The following is a 23364-nucleotide window of genomic DNA, read 5'->3' on the forward strand; positions in this document are numbered from 1 at the left end:
GCTTTTGAAACTTGGAGGGTGTTTTGAAGAGAGGCACCGGATGCTATGCTGAAAATTTGATGCTTCTACCGAATCCCAGATACCCGCGGTTCAATTCTCCATTGGGAATCGATCTCCATAGGGAATAATGGAGTGTGCAGCAGGCATTTCCCTCCCCCCACCAGCTTTTTGAAGACCCTGAAGCGGGAGGAGGGTCTCCAAACTGGATCCCCTGCCCTCACCTGGGGATTGGCAACCCTACTAGGGCCATTTTTCCTGAGCTGAGACAAAAATGTGTGAGCTGGAGGCTAAAAAATTGTGAGCTAGCTCACACTAATTCAGCTTAGAGGGAACCCTGCTTGGCACAAGTTTATCAACAGTTGTTGATGGATACCACGGCCGATGCCTAAACTATTACTACTCATTGTGGAGCCTTCAGAGCAAAGCAGCTTCAATTTGGGGTTTGCATGGCTCCTGGGGTTTTCCAAAATCTGATACAGAATAGCCTTCACGGGTCTGGTACCCTATTTTGATGGTGTCCTCATTGCTGGTGCATCCCTTGAAGAACTTGTAACATGGGCACATGAAGTGTTGCATCGTATTGCAGATGCTGAGTTGCGTGTTAAACATGAGAAATGTGGTTTTGGTATGTCTCAGATTGATGCAGATGGTATTCCCCCTGCTCCTGCTAAAGTTAAAGCAATCCATGATGCCCCAGTGCCACAGAATAAGCAAGAACTTCAAGCATTTTGGGGACTTTTGAATGTCTATCATACATTTTTGCAGCATAAAGCAACAGTAACAGAGCCGTTGCATCGCATTTAGTACAAGCAGGCTACGTGTCAATGCGCTGAAGGAAAGGTCAAAGGTTTGGCACACCAGCCTTGGCCTGGATTCATCTATAGACTTAGAAGGCAGTCTTAAGACTTTGTGTACTTTGCCCTTATGCAAGAGAGCTGATGCTCTTAAGAATGTTACCTTTCACCTCCTTCCTGGAACACACATTTGTGTTAGAGCTAAAGGTAAACATCTGTCTCCTTGTTCTGCATGTTTGTAGTAAATGATTGTGTAAAGAGAAGCGTATAAAATAAACGGCCACTGTCAGAGAGACAGACCGGTGCGTAGAACCTCAACCCTGTGTCGTGATTCCTTCAACCGGTCCCTGAACAGGGACCCCTCTCATCAACGCCTGGCATAGGCCCCTTGAGTGCACTCCGTCATTCTCTACGACCCCTTCATTGCTGAGTATGGGAGGACAGTTCTCCCAAACGCAGCGCAAACATCTGGAGGAGCTGCAGTTCCTCATCCTTAAGTCCAGCGGGTCCGTGACTTCTGGACAACTTACAACTCTGTTACAAGAGATCAGTAAGCAGTGCCCCTGGTACCCGGAGGGAGGTTCTCTTAAACTTCGGGACTGGGAGAAGATAGGGAAGACCTTTCATACAGAGCCCCGAGCTTCTGTCGAACTTCTTCAAGCCTGGCATCAAAGTCGGTATGCAGTAGAGAAATTTATGCCCGTTTTTAACACAAGCCAGCTCTCCAAAGATTGTCCCCCAAAATACACTGGTGTCCAACTTGTGCCCCCTGCCCCTCCTCCTCCTCCGCCAATGGCTCCACCCGTGGGCCCACCATCTAATGCCCCGGGACGAATGGTCCGTGAAGTTTTGGAGAAGGAACTTGATCAGGCTAAATTGGAAGATGTCCCAGAATTGGCGGAAATGTTGTCTATTTGCCCTGTACATTTGACAGATCAGGTTGACAACCAAGGAAGATGCATTGTGGAGTATAAACCCCTATCTTACCCAATGCTTACTGAACTTCGGAAAGTCATTAGGGACATGGGGATTAGCAGCACTTATGTGCAAGGCATGCTAGAAGCTACCATGAGAAATCATACCTTGGTCCCAGATTGGAAAAATATGATGGGGATGATGTTAACTCCCAGGCAGGATGTGGTATGGGACAGTGAATATTGTAATTTGGCTGATGCTCAAGGGCATGGCTGCAATGGGGCTTATACTGCTGAACAACTCTATGGATCCGGACAGTTCAGGTGAGGCCTGGAGATCTGCTCTAAGAAGTGGACTTTGCTTACAGTTTCTAAGGCTTATAAGCCTCAGCTTTGCAGCTGCAGTCTACATCTCTGATGGGTGTTAGCCAGAACTCTTCTCCTTGTGTGCCCAGTCTTGGCCGCTGCAGTAAAGGAAGCCATGCCACCATGAACTGTACAAGCAAACAGTTTCCAGCCTGTTTCCATGAACCAAAGGCTAACACCACCAGTATCCATCTTGTTTTCCTGATCCCATCTCCAGCATCTGCTTCAGCTTTTGCATAAGGCAATCAAGCTTATCCAGGCATGGATCCTGCCAGACCACTCAAGCCTTTGTCTAAAGAAACCCAGAACAAAGACTGGTGCCAGGAAGAAGATAGAAAAAGAGGAAGACCATCTCCTGCGAGAGCCAAGTCTTTTGTCTTTTGTCTAAACCGGGTGATACCTAGGTCAATATTTGATTCTCTATTGTCACCTTTTCAGATAAGTCCATCTAATCTTAAGTGTTCCCCACCCAGTAATCGCTTCTATTCTGTCACTTCGGAGCCACCCCATGGCCTGTTCTAATCAGGAAGATTCTTTCAGGTACCCAGGATCCAGGCAAGCTCATTGGTCAAGACAGGTACTCAATTAGGTGCCACCAAGGGACTTGCTATTGGCTCTGTAATAGTCCAACCCTCCTGGTCATTGCAGAGCCTCCCCTTTCTCCTCCCTCCTACCTCCCAGCCCCTGAGGGCTCAAGGGAGTCCTTATAACCTCTGATCCAACTCCACTCATGTGTGCTTCTAACAGTATCCCAATTCCACTGTCTAGATCCATCCCCAATTCTGGCCACAGTTTTGGGTCCATATCCCCTGTCCTCTTATGTCACCATTGGAGCCTTCCTCGAAGACTACGATAGGTAATATCACCCTGTGTGTCTACCCTTATATGTTCCCCTATCCATCTATCTATATTTCTTAGGACTGTGTGTGTGTGTATGATTGTATGTGTATTTTTATCTTGTATGGAAGTCTATATTTTCCAATAAATTATAATTGATTTCACTAAATTAGAGTCCCAAATATTTAAGCATCACTTTTCTGGACGTGTATTCTTGTACACATTGGTAAAAGATTCCTAGTGAGCCAGGTGCCCACCTAACTAATTCCCCAACCTCGTTTGGAGGGCATTTAGGCTTACATCTCAAGACATGAATATCAGATGAAAAGCCTCTCCGTTCTTTTTCCCCTTTGCTTGCAGCTCTCCCAGGGTTAAAGCAGCCGAGCCGTTTGCTAGAGAGGCCGAGCAAGGCGGGAAGGATTTGCATCTGCATTGGGGAGGAAAGCAGGAAGGGCTTCGGGGGTGCAACGGGAAGTTTGCTTTCTGCAAACTCAGCAAAACTGAATGATTCAAGGGCTTTTCTAAGCAAGCCACAGAGTAGTGCTGGACAAAGGGCTTCACAGTGTTACTTGGACACATCATTAAGGCACGTGGTCTAAATTACTGTGTTCAGTTTGAAAGCTGGATCCTACTACGCCATTTTGCATCATTTATTTATTTATTTTATTCAATTTTTAGCCCACCCTTCCTGCAGGACAGGCTCAGGGCGGGTTACATCATCAAAACAATCAACAATAAAAAGAATAAAAATCCCAATTTCAATATATAACATCTAAAACTACAGAATGACTAAAATGGCAGCTTCTGTCTCACAGACATGGCCTGTTGTCCAGGTCCAGCAGATCTTACAGCACTGGGATGGAATGAAAGGGAGGAGGCCGGTAACCAGTGACGTCCACTGCCCCAACTGGAAGCCTGGCGGAAGAGCTCTGCTTTACAGGCCCTGCGGAACTGGAGCAGATCCCACAGGGCCCGGATCTCCATGGGGAGCTCATTCCACCAGGCAGGGGCCAGGGCTGAAAAGGCCCTGGCCCTTGTTGAGACCAGATGGACGGCTCTAGGACTGGGTATTACCAAAAGTTGCTGGGTCGCTGATCGTAAAGACCTTCGGGGCTCATACAGGGAGAGACGGTCCCGAATGCAGTCCCTTTATGCAGTCCTTTAAAGGGAATGCGGTCCCTTTAAAGCCCCTGGCCGTATAGGGCTTTAAAGGTAAGTACCAACACCAGTAGAGACTGGATCTAAAAATATTGGTTGCTGGGAAACAAAGGGGGCCCACCCACAGCTGTAAGGCTATCATTTAATTCTTATAAATTAATATAAATGAAATTTTCAAAAAATACATAAGTGGAAAAAAGGTACAATTAAAACTTTTGTGAAATAAATGTATATATATATTTAGTAATTACAGTGTATTTATATTGTACATTTTACTGGCAGTATGCAGTAGATATTAAATGTAAACATCAGCCGCCCTGAGCCCACCTCGGTGGGGTAGGGCGGGATATAAATCGAATAAAATAAATAAATAAATAAATAAAAATAAATAAATAAATACAGATTGCATTTTCTCTAGGGGAGCTGATCTCTGCCAGCTGGAGATCAGTTGTAAAAGTGGGGGATCCGCAGGTCCCACCTGGAGGCTGGCAACCCTAAATACCACGTAAATTTTAGTTGCATTACAGTAATAATACTGGAATGTCTGTTATATTTTCAAGCTACTAAAAGGTCACTAACATTTTTAACATATCGTCTAATGTTTAAGGGGGCCCGTTTCATCAGGGGCCCACTTGCCATCAGGTAAGCTGACACCCTGGCCAGTCCGCCATCGACCAACACCTTGAATGGATCCGGTACTCGATAGGTAGCCAGTGCAGTTCACGCAGCACAGGATGGATCCATGCCCACACAGGTGACGATGTCAACATCCGTGCAGCAGTGTTCTGCACCAGCTGGAGTTTCCAGAGGGGTCAAGGGCAGCCCCACGTAGAGAGAGTTTCATGGGGTCACGTTCACATTTAGCTTTCCTTCAACACAGATTTTCAGGTTTATAACCACCACCCAAATTTCCACAACACCAGCCCCACAACAGACACCCTGTGAGGTGGGTGGGGCTGAGAGGACTCTCACAGCAGCTGCCCTTTCAAGGACAACCTTTGCCAGAGCTAGGGCTGACCCAAGGCCATTCCAGCAGGTGCAAGTGGAGGAGTGGGGAATCAAACCCGGTTCTCCCAGAGAAGAGTCCGCACACTTCACCACTACACCAAACTGGCTCTCTCAAGACATGAATATCAGATGGAAAGCCTCTCGGTTCTTTTTCCCCTTTGCTTGCAGCTCTCCAAGGGTTAAAGCAGCAGAGCCGTTTGCTAGAGAGGCCGAGCAAGGCGGGAAGGATTTGCATCTGCATTGGGGAGGAAAGCAGGAAGGGCTTCGGGGGTGCAACGGGAAAGGAAAGCCTCGCAGCAGCTGCAGCCGGATCCCGGGAGGCTTTACTCTCGAGTAAGTCCTTGAAGTCCTGCATGTCTGCACGACAGACCTGCTGCTCTCCTGTGGCCGGGGGCGGGGGGAGGGTTAATACTTTTAAAACGCGATTTTCTTATGTGTGTTTTCACCTGTTAGCGCCCGCGGTGTCCCTTGCAGGGCCTGAAAGGCGGGAACTGACTGCAAAAAGGGGGTGAAATTCTCCGCCGGGGAGGCCGGAAGGAGGCTCAGGCGGGATCGCGGGGGAGGAAGACCCCTTCGTGCTCGCCTCTTGGCTGGTGCTTCCCCCTCCCCCTGCAGTTTCCCGAGAGAGGGAGGGAGTATGCACGAGATCTCATTTATTTACCTGGATTCTAGTCCGCCATCGATTGGGGACGCGCCGCACAATCCATACTATCAATAAACGATGCAATATACAAGGTGGGTAGGAGAACCGACCGGGAGTCTGACCAACGGTGTTGGGAGGAAAAGATCAATGTGAGCGTGACCCACGAAATGGCTGCAAAAGGGCAGCGCAGGAGCCAGCTTCTTGCAAAGTCAGCCTGGTGATCTGGACCCCGTGCTCTGGTGCTGCCTCCCAGCCGCTTTGTGAAACCCTGGGTCCAGCGCTCCCCTCTGGCTTGCTTAGAAAAGCCCCCTTGAATTCTTCAGTTTGCCTCCGCCTGCAGAAAGCCAGGCGAGGGGGTGCCTTCCGGCCGCCCTCGGGGCAGACCACTTATCGGGGCCATCATGGAGAAGGGACAAGACCAGGCTTCCCAGTGGAGCTCCCTCTCGCTCCCAAGAAGAGCTGAGCCCTGGTTGCTCTTCACCACCTGGAGTTTCTGAATTGGTTTTGTGGCACGTTGATCTTGTCTACTCTCCGTGTGTCACCGTGGCAGGGATGGTGGGGGCCAGATCAGCTATAAAGCAAGGAAAGGGGCCTTTGTTTTGAGCTAGGAGGAGGAAGCCTTTTTTGCAGCGCCATTAACTTGCATCTCCAGCAATAATGTTAAGTCTAGTATAATGTTGAAACTCTTCACTGAAGGTTAACAGAACGTTTAACAGAAAGTTTATTATTTTATTTATTTATTTATCTATTTTTATTTTATTGGATTTATATCCCACCCTCCCCGCCAAAGCAGGCTCAGGGGGGCTTTCAACATAAGATCCCAAGAACAATAGATAAGTAGTATTAAAATACACATTCAATAATAAATAACAGTAATTAAAACAGTTAAAACAGAAAACAGATTATTAAATTGGTGCTATTCTGATGGCAGCGGCCTTCTTGCAGGGCTCTTAAATACCGGCGGCAGTCAATTGTATGCCAGCCGGAAGAGGGGAGTCTTGCCGGCCTTGCTGAACTGCGCGAGGTTCTGCAAGGCCCTTACTTTATCTGGTAATTGGTTCCACCAGCAGGGGGCTATGGTAGAGAAGGCCCTATCTCGAGCTGATTTCAAGCGGGCCTCCTTTGGCCTGGGGATCCCGATCTGAGTACTCTCTGGGGAACATGTGGGGAGAGATGGTCCCTAAAGTGGGGGGGGGGGGGGGTGGATCTTCTTCAAGAGTTTTGTTTTCTCAACCAGGACTAGTTCTTTCTTTCCAGGGTCCAGTTCCAGTTTCTTCCCTCTTAGCCATTTTCAGCACAGCAGCCAGAAAGCAGCTGAGGACCTCTGTCCCCTCCCTGCCTCCTCCTGCTCTCCCCAGCAGCCCCTTTGCCTTGACCTGTGACCAGTTGAGGCCTCTCCCTCCCTTCCCCTCTGCTGGCTGCTTGGGCAGAGCTCTTGCCCAGCCCTTCCAGCCTGTTGAAGAGCCATCTGCAGTGGTTAAGCCCTCCCCAGTTGCTTTGTCCTGGGTTCCAGTTCACCTTGAGCTGCACCCACTAGACAGACTGGTCCCAGAAACTGGAGCCAAGTTCAGAACATCCACAGCAGATTTTTAAGGAGCCAAACAGAGAAGGACCAAACAAACATCTATTTAAAAGCTTAATACTTAATACAACATAAACATAATGACATTAATCCTGATCCACAAAGTACAGCAAGAAGGCACACCTGATACACTTAGATGTCTCTTGACCAATACTTCCTCTAAGCTGTGGAGTCTTATGTGCAAAAGTTCAGCTTTGTCAGCTACTGGCATTAAAGTTGTGAGCTACTGCATAAATTAGTTTGTTCTGGGGCCATTTTTCCTGAGCTAAGTGAAAAATCTGTGAGTCGGAGGCTAAAAAAGTGTGAGCTAGTTCACATTAACTCAGCTTAAAAGGAACACTGCTCTTGACCAGGGTCAATGATATAACTCTGTTCTCTTTAGCTTTCTTTCTGCTCTTTTTAATATTCCCCCCTCCCACTTCATGTCTTTCCACAGTCAGAAGCAACCCAAGAGAAGGGGGAAGGAGATGGAAAAGGAGGACCCAGAAGGCCCTGGAACTTGGAAGAGATTAGGTCTCCATCCCACCAAAGCAGTGAGTGGTGTTGAATTCTGGGAAAAAGCTGTACCAGAGATCTTCACTCAGGACGCTATGACTGCAGACAAATGCAGCCGAAGCTTCCGGCAGTTCTGTTACCCTGAGTTCAATGGGCCGCGAGAGGTTTGCGAGCGGCTCCATAGACTTTGCAACCAGTGGCTGAAGCCGGAGAGACACACCAAGAAGCAGATCCTGGACCTGGAGCAGTTCCTCACTGTTCTGCCTCAGGAAATGCAGTGCTGGGTCAGAGGATGTGGGCCAGAGACCAGTTCCCAGGCAGTGGCCCTGGCCGAAGGTTTCCTCCTGAGGCAGGCAGAGGAGAAGAGGCAGACAGAACAGGTGAGGGGCTTTGACTCACTCAGTCCAAGTAATGATCTTATGTTAAGGTTCAGTAGTTGCTGCAGTCTTTGATGCCTCCTTTTGTTGGAATTGGAGTTTAAAACTGAGCATTCCCAGTCTGTGGGCCTTTGCTTTGTTTTCCATATTTGATAGCATGTTCTTGTTAAGATTTTGAGGCAACTGTTTTTTCTGGACCTTGGAATGCGTCCTCTAATATCCCATCTACTCTTGATGATTTGTTTCTCTCTGTTGGTCTCAGTGCAGTTTTCCCTTCACTATCTAAAATTCCTCAGTGTATTGTTCCCATCTTTTCTTGGATATTTCTACCTCCAGATATTTCACTATGCTGGGAAGAACTTTGATTCTTGCCCCTGTGGTTGAAGCAGCTGTGATGTTGGATGCAGGGATGAAGAGACTGGGGGGGGGGGGGGTGTCACGATTCGTCTCCTCCGCCTGTTTCATTCCTTCTCTTACCTGCCTCCCTTGCTGTTGTTTCAGATTTGGGGACGATCCACGAAGATGGAAGCAGAGTTCTCTAAGGAAGAAGGAGGTCCTCCATCAGAGAAAGGTCAGAGGGCGCAGGCCCAGGAACATGCCCAAGATGCCCTCTCAAGTGGAAAGGGTGTCCCGTGCCCAGATGGGATTGGTGTACTTAGTGAAATGGTTGGGCTGAAGGTTCAAGAAAGACAGAATATTAGGGTTTGTAGAATCTTTCGGGATCAAGTGCCGTGTTCTACTGGAGAAAGTTTTCCTTCCAGACGTTTCGTTCTCAGCTGCAGAGAACATCCTCAGTGGCGTGTAGGATTCCTTCCCGTAGAGGCGTGTTATCAAAGAATTCAGGTTTTCACGGCTGGTAACATCATTAGGGTTTGTAGAATCTTTCGGGATCAAGTGCCGTGTTCTACTGGAGAAAATTTTCCTTCCAGACGTTTCGTTCTCAGCTGCGGAGAACATCCTCAGTGGCGCCACTGAGGATGTTCTCTGCAGCTGAGAACGAAAGTCTGGAAGGAAAACTTTCTCCAGTAGAACACGGCACTTGATCCCGAAAGATTCTACAAACCCTAATGATGTTACCAGCCATGAAAACCTGAAATCTTTGATAAAGACAGAATACTTTTGCAGACTCCACAGACTTGAGTTCTGAGACGTAGTGCCAGAGGACGTAGCGGTGGCCAGTCCAGTTTAAGGGGGAGTAGAGAGAATCCTGGAAGGCAGTTCCATCCTTATTGACATTAATTAAAATTTTCGTCTCTCACCTTTCTTCCATTGGAGAGTCTCAAGATGGCTCCAAAAAGAACAGGAAGAGAAATCTGGGTGTAGCTCTTAGTCATGGTGAATAAATGGAGGCTCCATGTTCTCCTGACCTGGGTGGCCAAGGTGAGTCCAGTCTCATCAGATCTCAGAAGCCAAGCAGAGCCAGCCCTGGTTAGTTCTTGCAGGAGATGCCACCAAAGATGTCCAGGACTGCTATGTAGTGGCGGGCAACGGCATCCCATCTCCGAATGTCTCTGGCCTTGAATAGCTCTGGGTTCAGATAAGTCAATTGTGTCTCACACTGTGATCTGAAGAAGTGATCAGTGACTCACAAAAACTCATACTCTACCAAAAAAAATTCTTAGTCTAAGTTGCTACTGCCCTTAGTCTTTTCTTCAGCCGATACTTTTTTTTAATTAATATTTTATTAAGTGTACATATAGCAACATGTTTATACATCTCATATAAATACATTTCATTTTTTGCTTATTGTCTTCTACAAATCAAACGGAATACTAACAACAAATAAACTCCTTCCTCTTTATCTTATTTTTTTCTTGACTCGATTTCACGCGATCCCCATACCATTCTTCCTTATTCTTATTTTAATCATAATGATATTCTTTCTTTTTGTTTCCAAAACTTCTTTACTTCTTTCGCGTACTTACATCTTTGCACACCTAATTTTTAAAACTTTAACTATCTTCTCTCATGCCTTCAAAAGAAAGCTGGACAGGGTTACCTCCAAAACTGGGTGCTGCAGAAAGATCTCTACAGTTGGGGGGGGGGGGACACCGCCCACCCCCTCCTTCTTCGGCCACACCCACCCCCTCCTTCGGCCAATACTTGACCGCACTTCACAAACCCACATGTTCCATGGTGTTCTGGGGCAGCAACCCACTGGAATCCTATTGCTGGGGCAGTCATTCAGTTCTGCTAAGAGGCTTTTCAAGGGCATCTGTTGGACCACAATCAGAAAGAGGATAGTGGACTATCCTCATGACATTTGAGGATAGAGCATGGGTGTGTGTGATGCCATGTTGATGTCTTGTCCATCCAGAATTTTGGATATGAAGTAAGAGCATTAACAGACACCCTAGAACTCCGTTGGTAATACTCTAGTTTCCAGAGCCTTGGCTGATGCACTCAAATCACATCTGGGTTTTCGGCTGGATGTTATGGCAACGTGTCCTGCAACATGATTTCCAGTCCCCTCTATTTCTCCTGCCAGTCTGGACTCCAGGATAGTTCAGAGGGTACAGCAGATGGGAAAATGGCATGCCTGGGCTTTCGGCCTCATCCAGCAAAGATGGTGTTACCTTTTGAGCTCCAGGGTTCACACTTCAAGTCTTGCTGAAGTGATGGCAGCATTTATAACACCCCGAGGCTCATGGGTACCTAGTACTTCTCTTCTACCTTTCCCACATTTGACTAAAAGTCATTACAAATTTTCTTGAGCATAAAAAAGACAAGATGTGACAACCGTGGGAACAGGGATGTGTGAGGCAGAATTCAAAGAAGAGAACCATTCATCCTTCCCATGTTGTCTCCCTTGCAGGCAGTGAAGAGACGTTGTCAAGCCGTCACCTTTGCAGAGAAGTGGAAACAGCTGCTCCACCTCTGGTCCAGGTAGGGGGAGAAAGGGGGGATAGTCAGGTTCCCCCCTCCTTTCTCAAGGAGGCTTTTGGTCCTGCTGACTGAGGTGAGGGAGGCTCTGAACCCCGTTTTCTTTACATATTCCAAACGCTGCATCCTGCACCCTTCCAGAATACGCCATGTGGAGAATGTAGTCTCTGTCTGGGATGATTTCTGAAGAGGGAATCTGCTTTTTCTTTCAGTGTCCCTTTTCCTTTGAGGAGGTGGCTGTGTATTTCACCCTGACTGAGTGGGCCCTGCTGGATCCAGGCCAAAGAGCTCTTTACAGGGAAGTCATGAAGGAGAACTATGAAAGCGTGGCCTTTTTGTGTAAGAATCTTTCATCGATGTCAAGGGTTCAAAATTGCCAAGAGAGAAAGTTTGGTGTAATAATTAAGTGCGCGGGATCTTATGTGGGAGAACTTGGTTTGATAATTGATTCCCCATTCCTCCACATGCAACTGCTGGAGTGACCTTGGGTCAGTCATAACTCTCTCAGAACTGTTCTGCTCAAAAGCAGTTTCTGTCAGAGCTCTCTCAGCCCCTCCTACCTCACAGGGTGTCTGTTGTGGGAAGGGGAAGGGGAAGGAGACTGTTAGCTGCTCTGAGACTCCTTCAGGTAGTGAAGGGTATAAATCCAGTCGCCTCCTCCCCCTCCTCCCTCCTCCTCCTTCTGCCATTTGGATGACACATGAATCAAAATACTGAACAGCAGTATGTGTATGTGAAGCCTGCCCAGCTACTTGGCCACCACTGTCCAGTGTATTTCTTTCATGATCTATGCTGTGCTGTGCAACAGAGGCCTAGGGAGCCTGTGAGGCCTGTGTCTCAGTAGGAAAAGACAGCCTACAATCCCTAGAATGCTTGGCGCTGGTTTCAGCCAATTGGCGTCCAAGTAGGCTCTGAGGAGAATGGCTTAAAAGTTGTCTCTGGGGACAAAGGCTGTTCTTTCCTCCTGAGAAGTCGAGCAGGCAGGATAGCTGCTGTTAGGAGGAAGGCCCTCACTCTGTGGGAGAGAGTGAGCAGGCCAAGGCCTGTGGCCTAACAGACTAGGAGAGTTAAATTCAGTCGCGTCAGGAACTTTATGTTTATTTTCCTTCACCCACCTTGCTATAGTTTTTATAGCACCCTAACTGTTCACTTCCCCTTTACTGATTTTCCTATTTAAAACAAACCTTTTTGTTGTTCTATGTTACTCTGCCTGGTTGACACGCCTAATTTCTTGGCCAAAACAACAGGGCTTGGGAGGGCACTCTGGGCCTTCCCAAGGGACCCTAATTCCAGAGTGGTGGCAGCGTCAGGTGGCACCCCCATCTGGGTCATGACAACTTGGATGGCTCAGTTTCTCGAAGGATGGCTGGCATCGTCTCCCCCTATCCCTAGGGAAGAGGGTGGACTACAATGACACCTCTCTGCTGCTCTAAGGGTCTGCCAATCTAACTTTCCCATACTTAGCTTACATCACCCCGGTCATGCTGGACACGTGCATATCTGCATGCTCGATGCCTATTCGCTGTGTGTTGCAAGCAGGAATTCAACCCCATGACCAAAACAAGCTAGTAGCATTAAAGTTGTAAGGAAGTCTACGTTTGACTATCACATAGATTAGTTTTTAGAACATTATTTTCATAACCTTGTAAAAATCTCAGAATAATTCTTTTAAATTACATTTATTTAAACTACATTTTGAGAATAATATAAATTATAAGAGGAACCAAAGACCAGGTCTACCTGTCCATTTAACCAATTTTTTCCACTCTAATGGTAGGCCTGGCCTCCGGAGACCAGGTCTACCAGTCACTGTCCGCTGTATTGGTAGACCTGGCTGCCAAAGACCAGATCTGCCTGTCCATGTCCACTATATTAGTAGACCTTGCCTCCAAAGACCAGGTCTGCCTGTCCATTTCTAATATATTGGTAGACCTGGCCTCTGGGGAACAGGTCTACCCACCCTAGTCCACTACATTACTAGAGCTTCCCTGTGCTGAGCCTTAGAAAAGATATTATGTATTTACTAGCACTTGGTGCGGGGGAGAAGCTCTTGGAATCTACTTTGTTGTCGTTTTTTAAAAGTGAAATATGACAACCAGCATCCCAGGTCAAGTATAACAGAGGAGGAACAATCCCTGTCGCAATCCTGCCTAACCTCACAAACTGAAAGTTGCTTAAATATTATCCACCTGGCCAATCTACTTATTTATGCAGATATTTATATCCTGCTTTCCCCTTCAAGGTACTTTACAAATCATACTGAAAAGCATAATTGGGGTGTGTGGAAAAAAAATTGTTTTTTCCCTGGCTCCACTGTAGCCAATGGGGATCCTTACAGCCATTGCCCCATAGGCTATAATGGAGAACCAATCTGGGGGTATCTGGAGCTTTAATGTGGCTGTTATTTTGAGGAAGAGGCATCAAATTTTCAGCACAGCTGCTGATGCCACCCCTCAAGAACCTCCCCAAGTTTTGGGCCAGGGAGTCCAATTCCATGGGCCTCAGAAGGAGGTGCCCCCATCCTCCATGGTTTCTGAGCAGAGAACAGAAACCTGTGAGGGGCCTGCTGAAAACTTCTGTGCGAACGCCCCCTCGTGCAGCTTACAGGCAGCTATGGCTGCAAGCAGGGCTTTCTTTGTAGCAGGAACTCCTTTGCATATTAGGCCCACACACCCCTGATGTAGCCAATCCTCTTGGAGTTTGGAGAGCTTTTCTTACAGGGCCTACTGTAAGCTCCTGGAGGACTGGCTACATCAGGGCGGTGCAGCCTAATATGCAAAAGAGTTCTGGCTACAAATAAAATCCCTGGTTGCAAGTGTTTTGAGAGGATGGAACAGGAGAGACACTTCTGGAGTCTTATCTGGAATTTTTGATACTGCAGGTTCCTCCAGGATGAGGTTCCAGAGGGCCTTCCTCTACTGTAAGAAGTTCATGACCTTGAGGCCTGATAAGTCAGTCTTCTGGCTCTCTATTGCTGACAATAAGATGTGCTTCTTTCTGGAGGGACAGGCTGACTCTGCTGCTACGAAAAGCAGAAATGTCTGCATGATTCAGACCTGGCTGTGCATTAGACAATAGACAAGCCCAGCTAAGGTGCAGAGAATGGCTCAGAAATAGCAAGACAATGGCTCTGAGCTTGAGAAAGGTGTCTCTGCACTGCAGGGTGGGTTTTCTCAGTGTTCGTTACCTGCCCCCCTAACAAATGGCACCCCTTCCCAAAACTGTGGGAGTCCCCCTTTAAACTGTGGGGTTCATGTAATGAGCACCTGAGTTCTCTCACGCCCCCATCCCCTGGTGAAACATGTAACTGGGGGAGGCTTCAAACCAGATCCTGCTGGATCTGTTCACAACTGCAAGGAAACTCATAACTTCTTGTATTTAATCGTCAAGCGCACAATATGAAGAGCTACACAGCAACTCAGATGGAAACTGGGGGGTGGGGATTCTTTGCCATTTTTTCCTTTAAAGTATATATGGGGGATCTGGCAAAAGGAGGGAGAGTCAGGATATAAAAACATCTCTGCGGAAGGACCTGGCAGGGATAAGATGTGACCAGATTCTAAATTCAGGATAGAAAAAGATCTGATAAAAGAAATACAACCCATTCCTGAGCAGTGCCTGACTGGTGCCTAGGCTCCTTGCCTGCGTACTGATTGAAACTCTTCCTTTATTCCAGCAGCAGGTGTAGAGGAGACAGCTGGGGAATTCCAGGGGTTCCCTTTGGGAAAAGTCACGAATGAAGATGCAGAAGGAGACTTCAGAGATGGAGATGGATCACAACAGGAGGGAAGCCACGCAGGTAAGAGGAGTGAGAAGCCCATTTATTACAAAGGAAGAGGTATTTTGAGAACTTCTTGTGTTTAATTGTCAAGGAAAGACAATCAAAAGAGCTTCATGGCGTTCGAAGTGGCCATCCAGGCTATCTAGTCCAACCCCCAGCACAACGCAGGATCAGCCTAGAGCATCCTTAAAAAGTGTTTGTCCAGCTGCTGCTTAAAGACTGCTTGTGAGGGGGAGCTCACCACCTCCCTAGAGAGCTGATTCCACTGTTCAACAACTTTTGCTATAAAAATGGTTTTCCTGATATCCAGCTGGTATCTTGGGAGCTCTTTAGGGCTTGGGGCTCTTTAGCTTGGAGAAACATTGACTGCGGGGTAATATGATAGAGGTTTACAAGATTATGCATGGGATGGAGAAAGCAGAGAAAAAAGTATTTTTCTCCCTTTCTCACAATACAAGAACTTGTGGGCATTCAATGAAATTGCTGAGCAGTCGGGTTAGAACGAATAAAAGGAAGTACTTCATCGCCCAAAGGAGATGGTGGCGGCTACAAGCATAGAGGAGATTGGATAAACATATGGAGCAGAGGTCCATCAGTGGCTGATAGCCACAGCATATTTTTGGAACTTTCTGTCTGGGGCAGTGATGCTCTGTATTCTTAGTGCTTGCAGGGGGGGGAAGTGGAAGAGCTAACCCCACTTGTGAACCTCCTGATGGCACTTGGTTGTTTTTTGTTTGTTTTTGTTTTTGGCCACTGTGTGACACAGAGTGTTGGACTGGTGGACCATCAGCCTGACCAACATGGCTTCTCTTCTGTTCTTATGTTCCCACCTTCAGTTTAAACCCATTATTGCAAGTCCTCTCCTCTGCTGCCAACAGGAACAACTCTCTGCCCTCCTCTAAGGGACAGGTTTCAAAGACTTAAAGAGAGCAATCATGCCCCCCCCTTCAACCTCCTCTTCTCCAGACTGAACATCTCCAAGTCCCTCAGCCTTTCCTCACAAGGCCTGGTCTCCATGGAAACGAGGGGAATTGATTCTTTGCCATTTCCCCCCCTTCAAATACATGTGGGTTGTCTGGGGAAAGGAGTGGTATGCAGAATATAAGAACGGTTCTACAGAAGGGACAGGCAGGGGATAAGACTTGACCAGCTTCTCAGTTTGGGTGGGAAAAAATCTCCTAAAAGAAATGCACCATCATTCCTGAGCTGTGCCTGACTGGTGTCTTGGCTTCTTGCCTGTGTGCTGATTGAACCTCTTCCTTTATTCCAGCAGCAGGTGCAGAGGAGACAGCTGGGGAATTCCAGGGGTTCCCTTTGGGAAAAGCCAAGAATGAAGATGGTGATGGAAACTTTGGAGATGGAGACGGACCACAGCGGCAAGAGAGAAGCCATGCAGGTAAGAGGAGGGAGAAGCCCGTTGTTTCCCATGGAGGGGGTTAATGTGAAATCCCAGTTGAAGAAGAAAGGTCATTTGAAAAGAGAAGGAACAAAGGCCTCCATCCTAACCGGAGAAATCACTCCAGGGAAAATGAAAGTGTGGCCTTTGCAAAGACCTTCATTTTGTAGGCACCAGATCACTCATGAGAGAAACGATATAATTGTTTGCGTAGTAGAAAGACGTTTAATGTGAAAAGAGCCCTTGCTTCTCATTGAAGAAGTCACAGTCCAAAGCCAGTTTGGTGTAGTGGTTAAGTGTGCGGACTCTTATCTGGGAGAACCGGGTTTGATTCCCCACTCCTCCACTTGCACCTGGTAGAATGGCCTTGGGTCAGCCATAGCTCTGGCAGAGGTTTTCCTTGAAGGGGCAGCTGCTGTGAGAGCCCTCTCCAGCCCCACCCACCTCACAGGGTGTCTGTTGTGGGGGAGGAAGGTAAAGGAGATTGTGAGCCGCTCTGAGACTCTTTGGAGTGGAGGGCGGGATATAAATCCAATATCATCTTCTTCTTCTTCTTCCTCAAAGCAATTGTCTTTCATCCAGGAGATTAAACCTACATTTAAAGTGTATATTGTCATACATTTCTGTATACAGCAGGAAGAAGCAGCTGAAATATTTGAAACATAGAAGAAAATTCGGGTGCAGATCAGACCTCCTTGCTCGGGTTCTAACAGGATCTCTTTCTTTATTCCAGCCAGGGATGATCAGAGGAATGAGGAGGGTGAGGAACTGCATCCTCTATTGCCAGATGAAACCGAGAATGAAGACTTGAGAGGCAACTTCCAAACTCAAGGTGGACCTAAGAGAAAGAAAAGATGCCACACGCCCAAGGAGAGGGGTAAACCCATTCCTTCCAAAAAGGAGGATTTCCATGAACTAATTCACATTATTATAGACACATACAAGTGCTTGGCTTGTGGAATGCACTTCTCAGATCAATCCCAGTATCATGCCCACGTGCAAATGCATAGTGGAGAGGAGACCCATCAACGGCTGGAGTGTGGAAAGATCATGACTTGCAGGGAAGAGATCCATGGACATCAAAGAACACATACTGGAGAGAAATCTTACAACTGCTCAGACTGTGGAAAGAGCTACTCAGAGAAACCAGACCTTGTTCAACACCAAAGGATTGACTCAGGAGAGAAACTTTTTACTTTCTCAGAGACAGGAATGGCGTTCTCTGAGGGAGGAAAACATAATAGCCATTTTCCAAAGCAGAGTATAATGAAGACATATAAATGCTCCCAGTGCAGAAAGTACTTCAGATACATATCACATCTCCTTCTGCATGAAAAAATCCACACAGGAGAAAAGCCTTTGGAAGGTTCAGAGTGTGGGACGAGATTCAGTCAGAAAGGAAATCTTCAAGAACATCTAAGAACCCACACAGGGGAGAAGCCTTTTGAATGCTTAGAGTGTGGGAAGAGATTCAGTCAGAAAGGCAATTTTCGAGAACATTTAAGAACCCACACAGGGGAAAAGCCTTTTGAATGCTCAGAGTGTGGGAAGAGATTCAATTGGAGTGGCAATCTTCAAAAACATCTAAGAACCCACACAGGGGAGAAGCCTTTTGAATGCCCAGAGTGTGGGAAGCGATTCAGTCACAGTAGCACTCTTCAAGAACATCTAAGAACCCACACAGGCGAGAAACGTTTTGCATGCTCAGAGTGTGGGAAGAGATTCAATCAGAGTGGCCGTCTTAAAAGCCATGTAAGAACCCACACAGGGGAGAAGCCTTTTGAATGCTCAGAGTGTGGGAAGAGATACAGTCAGAAAAGCAGTCTTCAAGAACATATGAGAACCCACACAGGGGAGAAGACTTTTGAATGCTCAGAGTGTGGGAGGAGATTCAGTTGTAGTGGCCATCTTAAAAGCCATGTAAGAACCCACACAGGGGAGAAGCCTTTTGAATGCTCAGAGTGTGGGAAGAGATTCAATCGGAGTGGCCATCTTAAAAGCCATGTAAGAACCCACACAGGGGAGAAGCCTTTTGAATGCTCAGAGTGTGGGAAGAGATTCAGTCAGAAAAGCAGTCTTCAAGAACATATGAGAACCCACACAGGGGAGAAGCCTTTTGAATGCTCAGAGTGTGGGAAGAGATTCAGTCAGAAAGGCAGTCTTCAAGAACATATGAGAACCCACACAGGGGAGAAGCCTTTTGAATGCTCAGAGTGTGGAAGGAGATTCAGTTGTAGTGGCCATCTTAAAAGCCATGTAAGAACCCACACAGGGGAGAAGCCTTTTGAATGCTCAGAGTGTGGGAAGAGATTCAATCGGAGTGGCCATCTTAAAAGCCATGTAAGAACCCACACAGGGGAGAAGCCTTTTGAATGCTCAGAGTGTGGGAAGAGATTCAATCGGAGTGGCCATCTTAAAAGCCATGTAAGAACCCACACAGGGGAGAAGCCTTTTGAATGCTCAGAGTGTGGGAGGAGATTCGGTTGGAGTGGCGATCTTCAAAAACATCTACAAACCCACACTGGGGAAAAGCCTTTTAAATGCTGAGAGTGTTGAAAGAGATTCCATCATTGTGGCCATCTTCAAAGTCATCAAAGAACCCACAAAAAGAGAAATCGTTGAACTGCTTCGCCCAGAGGAGTCAAACTCATTTGTTTCAATGGCTGGACTTGACCTAAACATTTTGTCAGGCTGGACCGTGTCTGCCATAAAATGTAATGCCAAGTCCCTCAGATATAAACACTGGCAAACTTAATTAATGATTTTCCCCCTAAAAATACAAACATGCTTAAAACAGTAACAGTTCCTTTACTTAGCAGTGTTTTATGATTGATACCTCTTGCTCTGAATTATTGCATCAGAATCTGGAATCAATGTCTGTGCTGCAGGAATCTTGAGTGTCCTGTTTAGGAGTGTATCTGCTTGCTGAGAACATACTTTTGATTTATGGGAATTTATTGCAGAAAACAGCTGTTCACAGAGATACGCTGGCCCAAACATAGACAGAAGTTTAGAAGCAAAAACCATAAGGTGGGGGTAATTCAAACACCAGAACTGGTAAAATTGCCTAATGCCAACTTCTGGGAGATTGTCCTTAACATATCACCACACTGCTCCACGTCCTGTGATTTGTGGCATCCTTTCCTGTGTAGGTGGGGGAAAAGAAAGAAAAGGGGGTGGGTGTTCAGCAGAGAAGATGATAAAGGGAATCTTGAGAGTAGGGGAAATTGTCACAGCATGTCAAAGTCCCACGTCGATCCTGTTCGAAGTAGAAACATAAGATGCCCTTTAAGACCATGAGTATGGAGTTAATCCGTACCCCATTTAACTCCCCAACACAATGTTTGCTGAATTTCCCTAAAATGGTATTTGAGGAATTAAATAGTGGGCAATCCTGTTTTAGCGAGATCAGAATCTGTATATACAGAAGGTTTCTTCTTTGGAAGTCACCCAATAATGAGGAGATATGTTCCAATAATCCAGGGGTTTTTATTGTAAAATGAAGTCACACAAGAGTACAAAATCACACCACATTCATACAGTCCTAAGAAAAACAGGGTTGAAAAACACAAGGATGAACAAACAGGGTAATAATTACCTATCGTAGTCTTCAAGGAAAGCTCCAATGGCAACAAAAAGGGAGGTGGGGAAGCGAGGACCCTCAACTGATCCGGTATCGGCGGTGTAGCTAAACAGCAGGGTATTGGGTACTGTTAGATGCACACCTGTGGGACTTTGGGTCAGAGGTTATAAGGACTACCTTGAGCCCTTAGGGGGTAGGTGGTCCAGGGGATTATGACACGGGGTCAGATGGGACATGATGCTGTATCACATGGTATATTACCTCAGAAAAGGGGAGGCTCCAAGAATGACAATTTGGGTGTGGCATGGGCAAGGCATGAGTTGGGGTCTGGGTGGAGGGGATTAAAACAAGTAATACAAATTTATCTGGAGTGACAATAGCGGGCCAAATTGATATCTAAAATGATACCCAATCTACACAATAGCTATGGCTATTAAGGCTGTTCTTCCTCTTCTGGCTGGCACCTTCCTTTGTTGAACATTCTGTTTGGGCTGTCCAGCAGGATAAACACCCAAGATAAGCTTGATTGCCTTATACAGATGTTTGAAACAGGTGTTGAATATGTGAGCCTCTCGCTTCTCTATCATGGAGTTTGATTGTGCAGGAAAATGGTCGCTTAGTGCTGTTAGCATTGGAATATAGCAGGGGTGGCCAACGGTAGCTCTCCAGATGTTTTTTCCCTACAACTCACATCAGCCCCAGCCAGCATGGCCAATGGCTGGGGGCTGATGGGAGTTGTAAACAAAAAACATCTGGAGAGCTACCGTTGGCCACCCCTGGAATATAGCCTTCATGGAACGGACTGGAAACTGCTTGACTGGACAGCTCATGGCAGCGCGATTTCCTTCATTGCGACGGCCGAGATTGTGCATGCACGGAGCGGCTGGGAGCTTGTCTTCACTTCAGATTAGCACCCATTCAGAAGTAGAGAGTATTGCTGTGAAGCTGAGGCTGTTAGTATCCACATAAGTCTCTTGGAAAATGGTGGGTGAAACCCACATCTCAGAACAGATGTGTATGAGTTGAAACTCCAGGCATCCTGGCAACCAAACCAGTGATCACAATGTCTGTATATAAGTAAAAATATAAGTAAAAATGTGATATCTCAAGGTTGAGAGCATGCAATAGGCCCAAGGTCAGAAGCCAGTTTTCCTACAGAATGGCATTTGAACTTGGGTTTCCCAGTTCCTTGCCTGATGCTCTAAATCAGGGATGTCGAATTCATTCGATATGAGGGCTGGATCTGACATAAATGATACTTTGTTTGGCCGGGCGATGCGTATCATAAAATGTAATGCTAGGTTGCAGAGACAGAAGACACGGACAAACAACAATGATTTTTTAAAAAAAAACCTTGCAATAAAACATGCTGAAAAAAATCGCATTCATAGGGTTGCCAAGTCTAATTCAGAAAATATCTGGGGACTTTGGGGGTGGAGCCAGGAGACTTTGGGCGGAGCCAGACTTTCCCATTCCCAAAATAAATACCAAAAAATACAGCAGTGCAGTTCACCTGAATAGTCATCATTTCCTCATCCCCCAATAGCTGCAATTCTAGTAAATGAAAGTGTAAACACACAAAAAGCAGCCAAAATACACAGAGTTTGCAAGCTCACATTTTTGTGATCTCACTGGGGCTTTACTCATAGGAGCTGCTGTTCTTCAGGCTAACACAGGCAAATAAAAAGAGCGGTGGAGTTTTCCTCTACTCCATAAACAGGTTCCTATACTGTTATGTCTCTGGACTGAATGGAAACTAAATCGGGTGTTCCTGCCTGGCTCATTGGAGCCATACGAACGGAGCTTGGGGACTTGGGAACGATGGGCAGCAGGATCCAAATACCTGCTGCCCTGCACCAATCACAGGCCCCCTGCCTGTTTGAATGATCCAATAACGTGCTTGCACGGGAACCCTGAGTTGTATATAGTTGGCCTCTTGGGCTCGGATCTCCAGTATTGGAAGAGCAGCCATGTACCATGCTGCCTATAATAAAGAGGTGAGAATCACTACCACCTCACCTCTTCAGTGCATTGAACCCACTATATTATATATACAAAGACTCTGAAAACAATGCAAAACAAGCACAAAAACACACACACTCTTACTGGCTCTGGGTCCTCCACAAGGACATCTGAAAAGTACAGGGGATACCCTGCTCTCTTTCACATACTCTCTTACTTGCTCTGAAAGGAAAGCAAAACAAACTGAGGGATTGTGCTCTCACAAGGCTCTGCTGCTGACCATGAAGTACTTCCTGCTTAGATTTAAAGGCACACACATTTAAAAACGGACCTGTTCACTGCCAGAGATATAGAGGTACGTGGTGGCTGTGGGGGCAGGGCATCCCCAGCCAACTGGCTGGGGGCAGGGTGGAGCCTGTAAAACTAGGGGATCCCCTGCTGTGACCTGGGGATTGGGAAGCCTAAGCATTCATTAGTCTTAAAGGTGCTTTCTTTGTATCTCTCCCATAGGAGCCGGAGAACTGCGGAAAGGAAGCTCTGGCTCTTTCCTTCCTTCCCCAGGGGGCCAGGAAAGGGAGGCGCCTCAGCCAATAGCAGAAGAGAGGCTTGGCTTAGTAGCTCTGCTGTGCTATTGAGAAACCTGACAAAGCAAGTTTTCCCTCCTCCGCAAGGTTGGAGCCTCATCCAATGGTGAAGATAGAGGCTTTGCTCTGTAGCTCCTGTGCGATTGAGCAAGCCTGGCAAAGCAAGTTGTGATGCAGAAGGAAGCTAGAGAGGGAGAAGGAAGCAGACCACATCTACAGCCAGTTGCATGAGGACCTGATAGGAACCCTCCAGGAGTCTGTTTTGGACCCCGGGCCACATGTTTGACACCCCTGGCCCAGACAATCCAAAGCACAGAATCCAGTGGGAGCCTCCCTGCCTCTCTACAGCCAGCCTCTCTTGGAAGTCACCTACACCAGACTGCCCCACGCAGAAGGCGAACCCTTTGGAAAAGAACCCTCTGGGAAAGACATGCCCTCAGTTCAACCCAGACTTACAAGCAATAGAGCAATTAACAGGCATCATTCCCCTATTATGTGTTACTGTTTTATTGGTTTCCCGCACAAATGCTATCCAGACCAAATGTTCTTTCAATTTGTTGATTTCACTGTTTTGCCATTGGATTCTAACTCTGTAGCACTTTGCATTCTCAACCACTACCCACCAGCTATAAGTAGTTCTGTTCACTGTACCCCATTCCGTTGTCTGACGAAGTCTGCATGCACACGAAAGCTTGGTTGGTAATAAAGATGCTCCTGGATTCCTACTTTGTTCTACTGCTTCAGACCAATAGGGCTGCGCACCTGGATCTACCTTTTGTTTTCTCCTAAAAGAGGGGGGGGGGAGTAAAAGTCGGATCTAAAACGGATCTTCAGGAACTCAAATCCTTCCCACCCATTTCCTCCCCCAGGACTTGGGCGGGGGGGGGGGGCGGCGTTTGAGAAGATGTGCAGGAACAGAGACTCCCAAGGCACCCCTGAAGCCACTTCCCTGGGAGGAAACCAGCCCTGTCTCTCTCACACACACACAAGCACAGAGCCGT

The 23364-nt window shown here is 46.9% G+C and overlaps 2 protein-coding genes across 3 annotated transcripts in view; one reads left to right on the plus strand and one right to left on the minus strand.

Annotated features, from left to right (window-relative positions):
• Window positions 1-23364, minus strand: part of LOC132571225 (zinc finger protein 709-like) — a 1224940-nt gene that overhangs the window by 1109909 nt on the left and 91667 nt on the right. The window lies entirely within an intron of this gene.
• On the plus strand, window positions 5338-19034 carry LOC132571226 (zinc finger protein 665-like). Of its 2 annotated transcripts, none has more exons than XM_060237951.1 (8): window positions 5338-5410; window positions 7739-8177; window positions 8676-8745; window positions 10990-11060; window positions 11270-11396; window positions 14737-14856; window positions 16109-16234; window positions 16968-19034. In XM_060237951.1, exons 2-8 carry the CDS (start codon window positions 7770-7772, stop codon window positions 18779-18781), a joined length of 2736 nt encoding a protein of 911 aa, XP_060093934.1. In that variant the 5' UTR covers window positions 5338-5410; window positions 7739-7769; the 3' UTR covers window positions 18782-19034. The 2 variants fall into 2 exon arrangements, with proteins under 2 accessions (XP_060093934.1, XP_060093935.1); XM_060237952.1 differs by having other exon boundaries at window positions 16112-16234.

Source organism: Heteronotia binoei, chromosome 5 (assembly GCF_032191835.1).
Source record: "Heteronotia binoei isolate CCM8104 ecotype False Entrance Well chromosome 5, APGP_CSIRO_Hbin_v1, whole genome shotgun sequence".
NCBI lineage: Eukaryota > Metazoa > Chordata > Lepidosauria > Squamata > Gekkonidae > Heteronotia > Heteronotia binoei.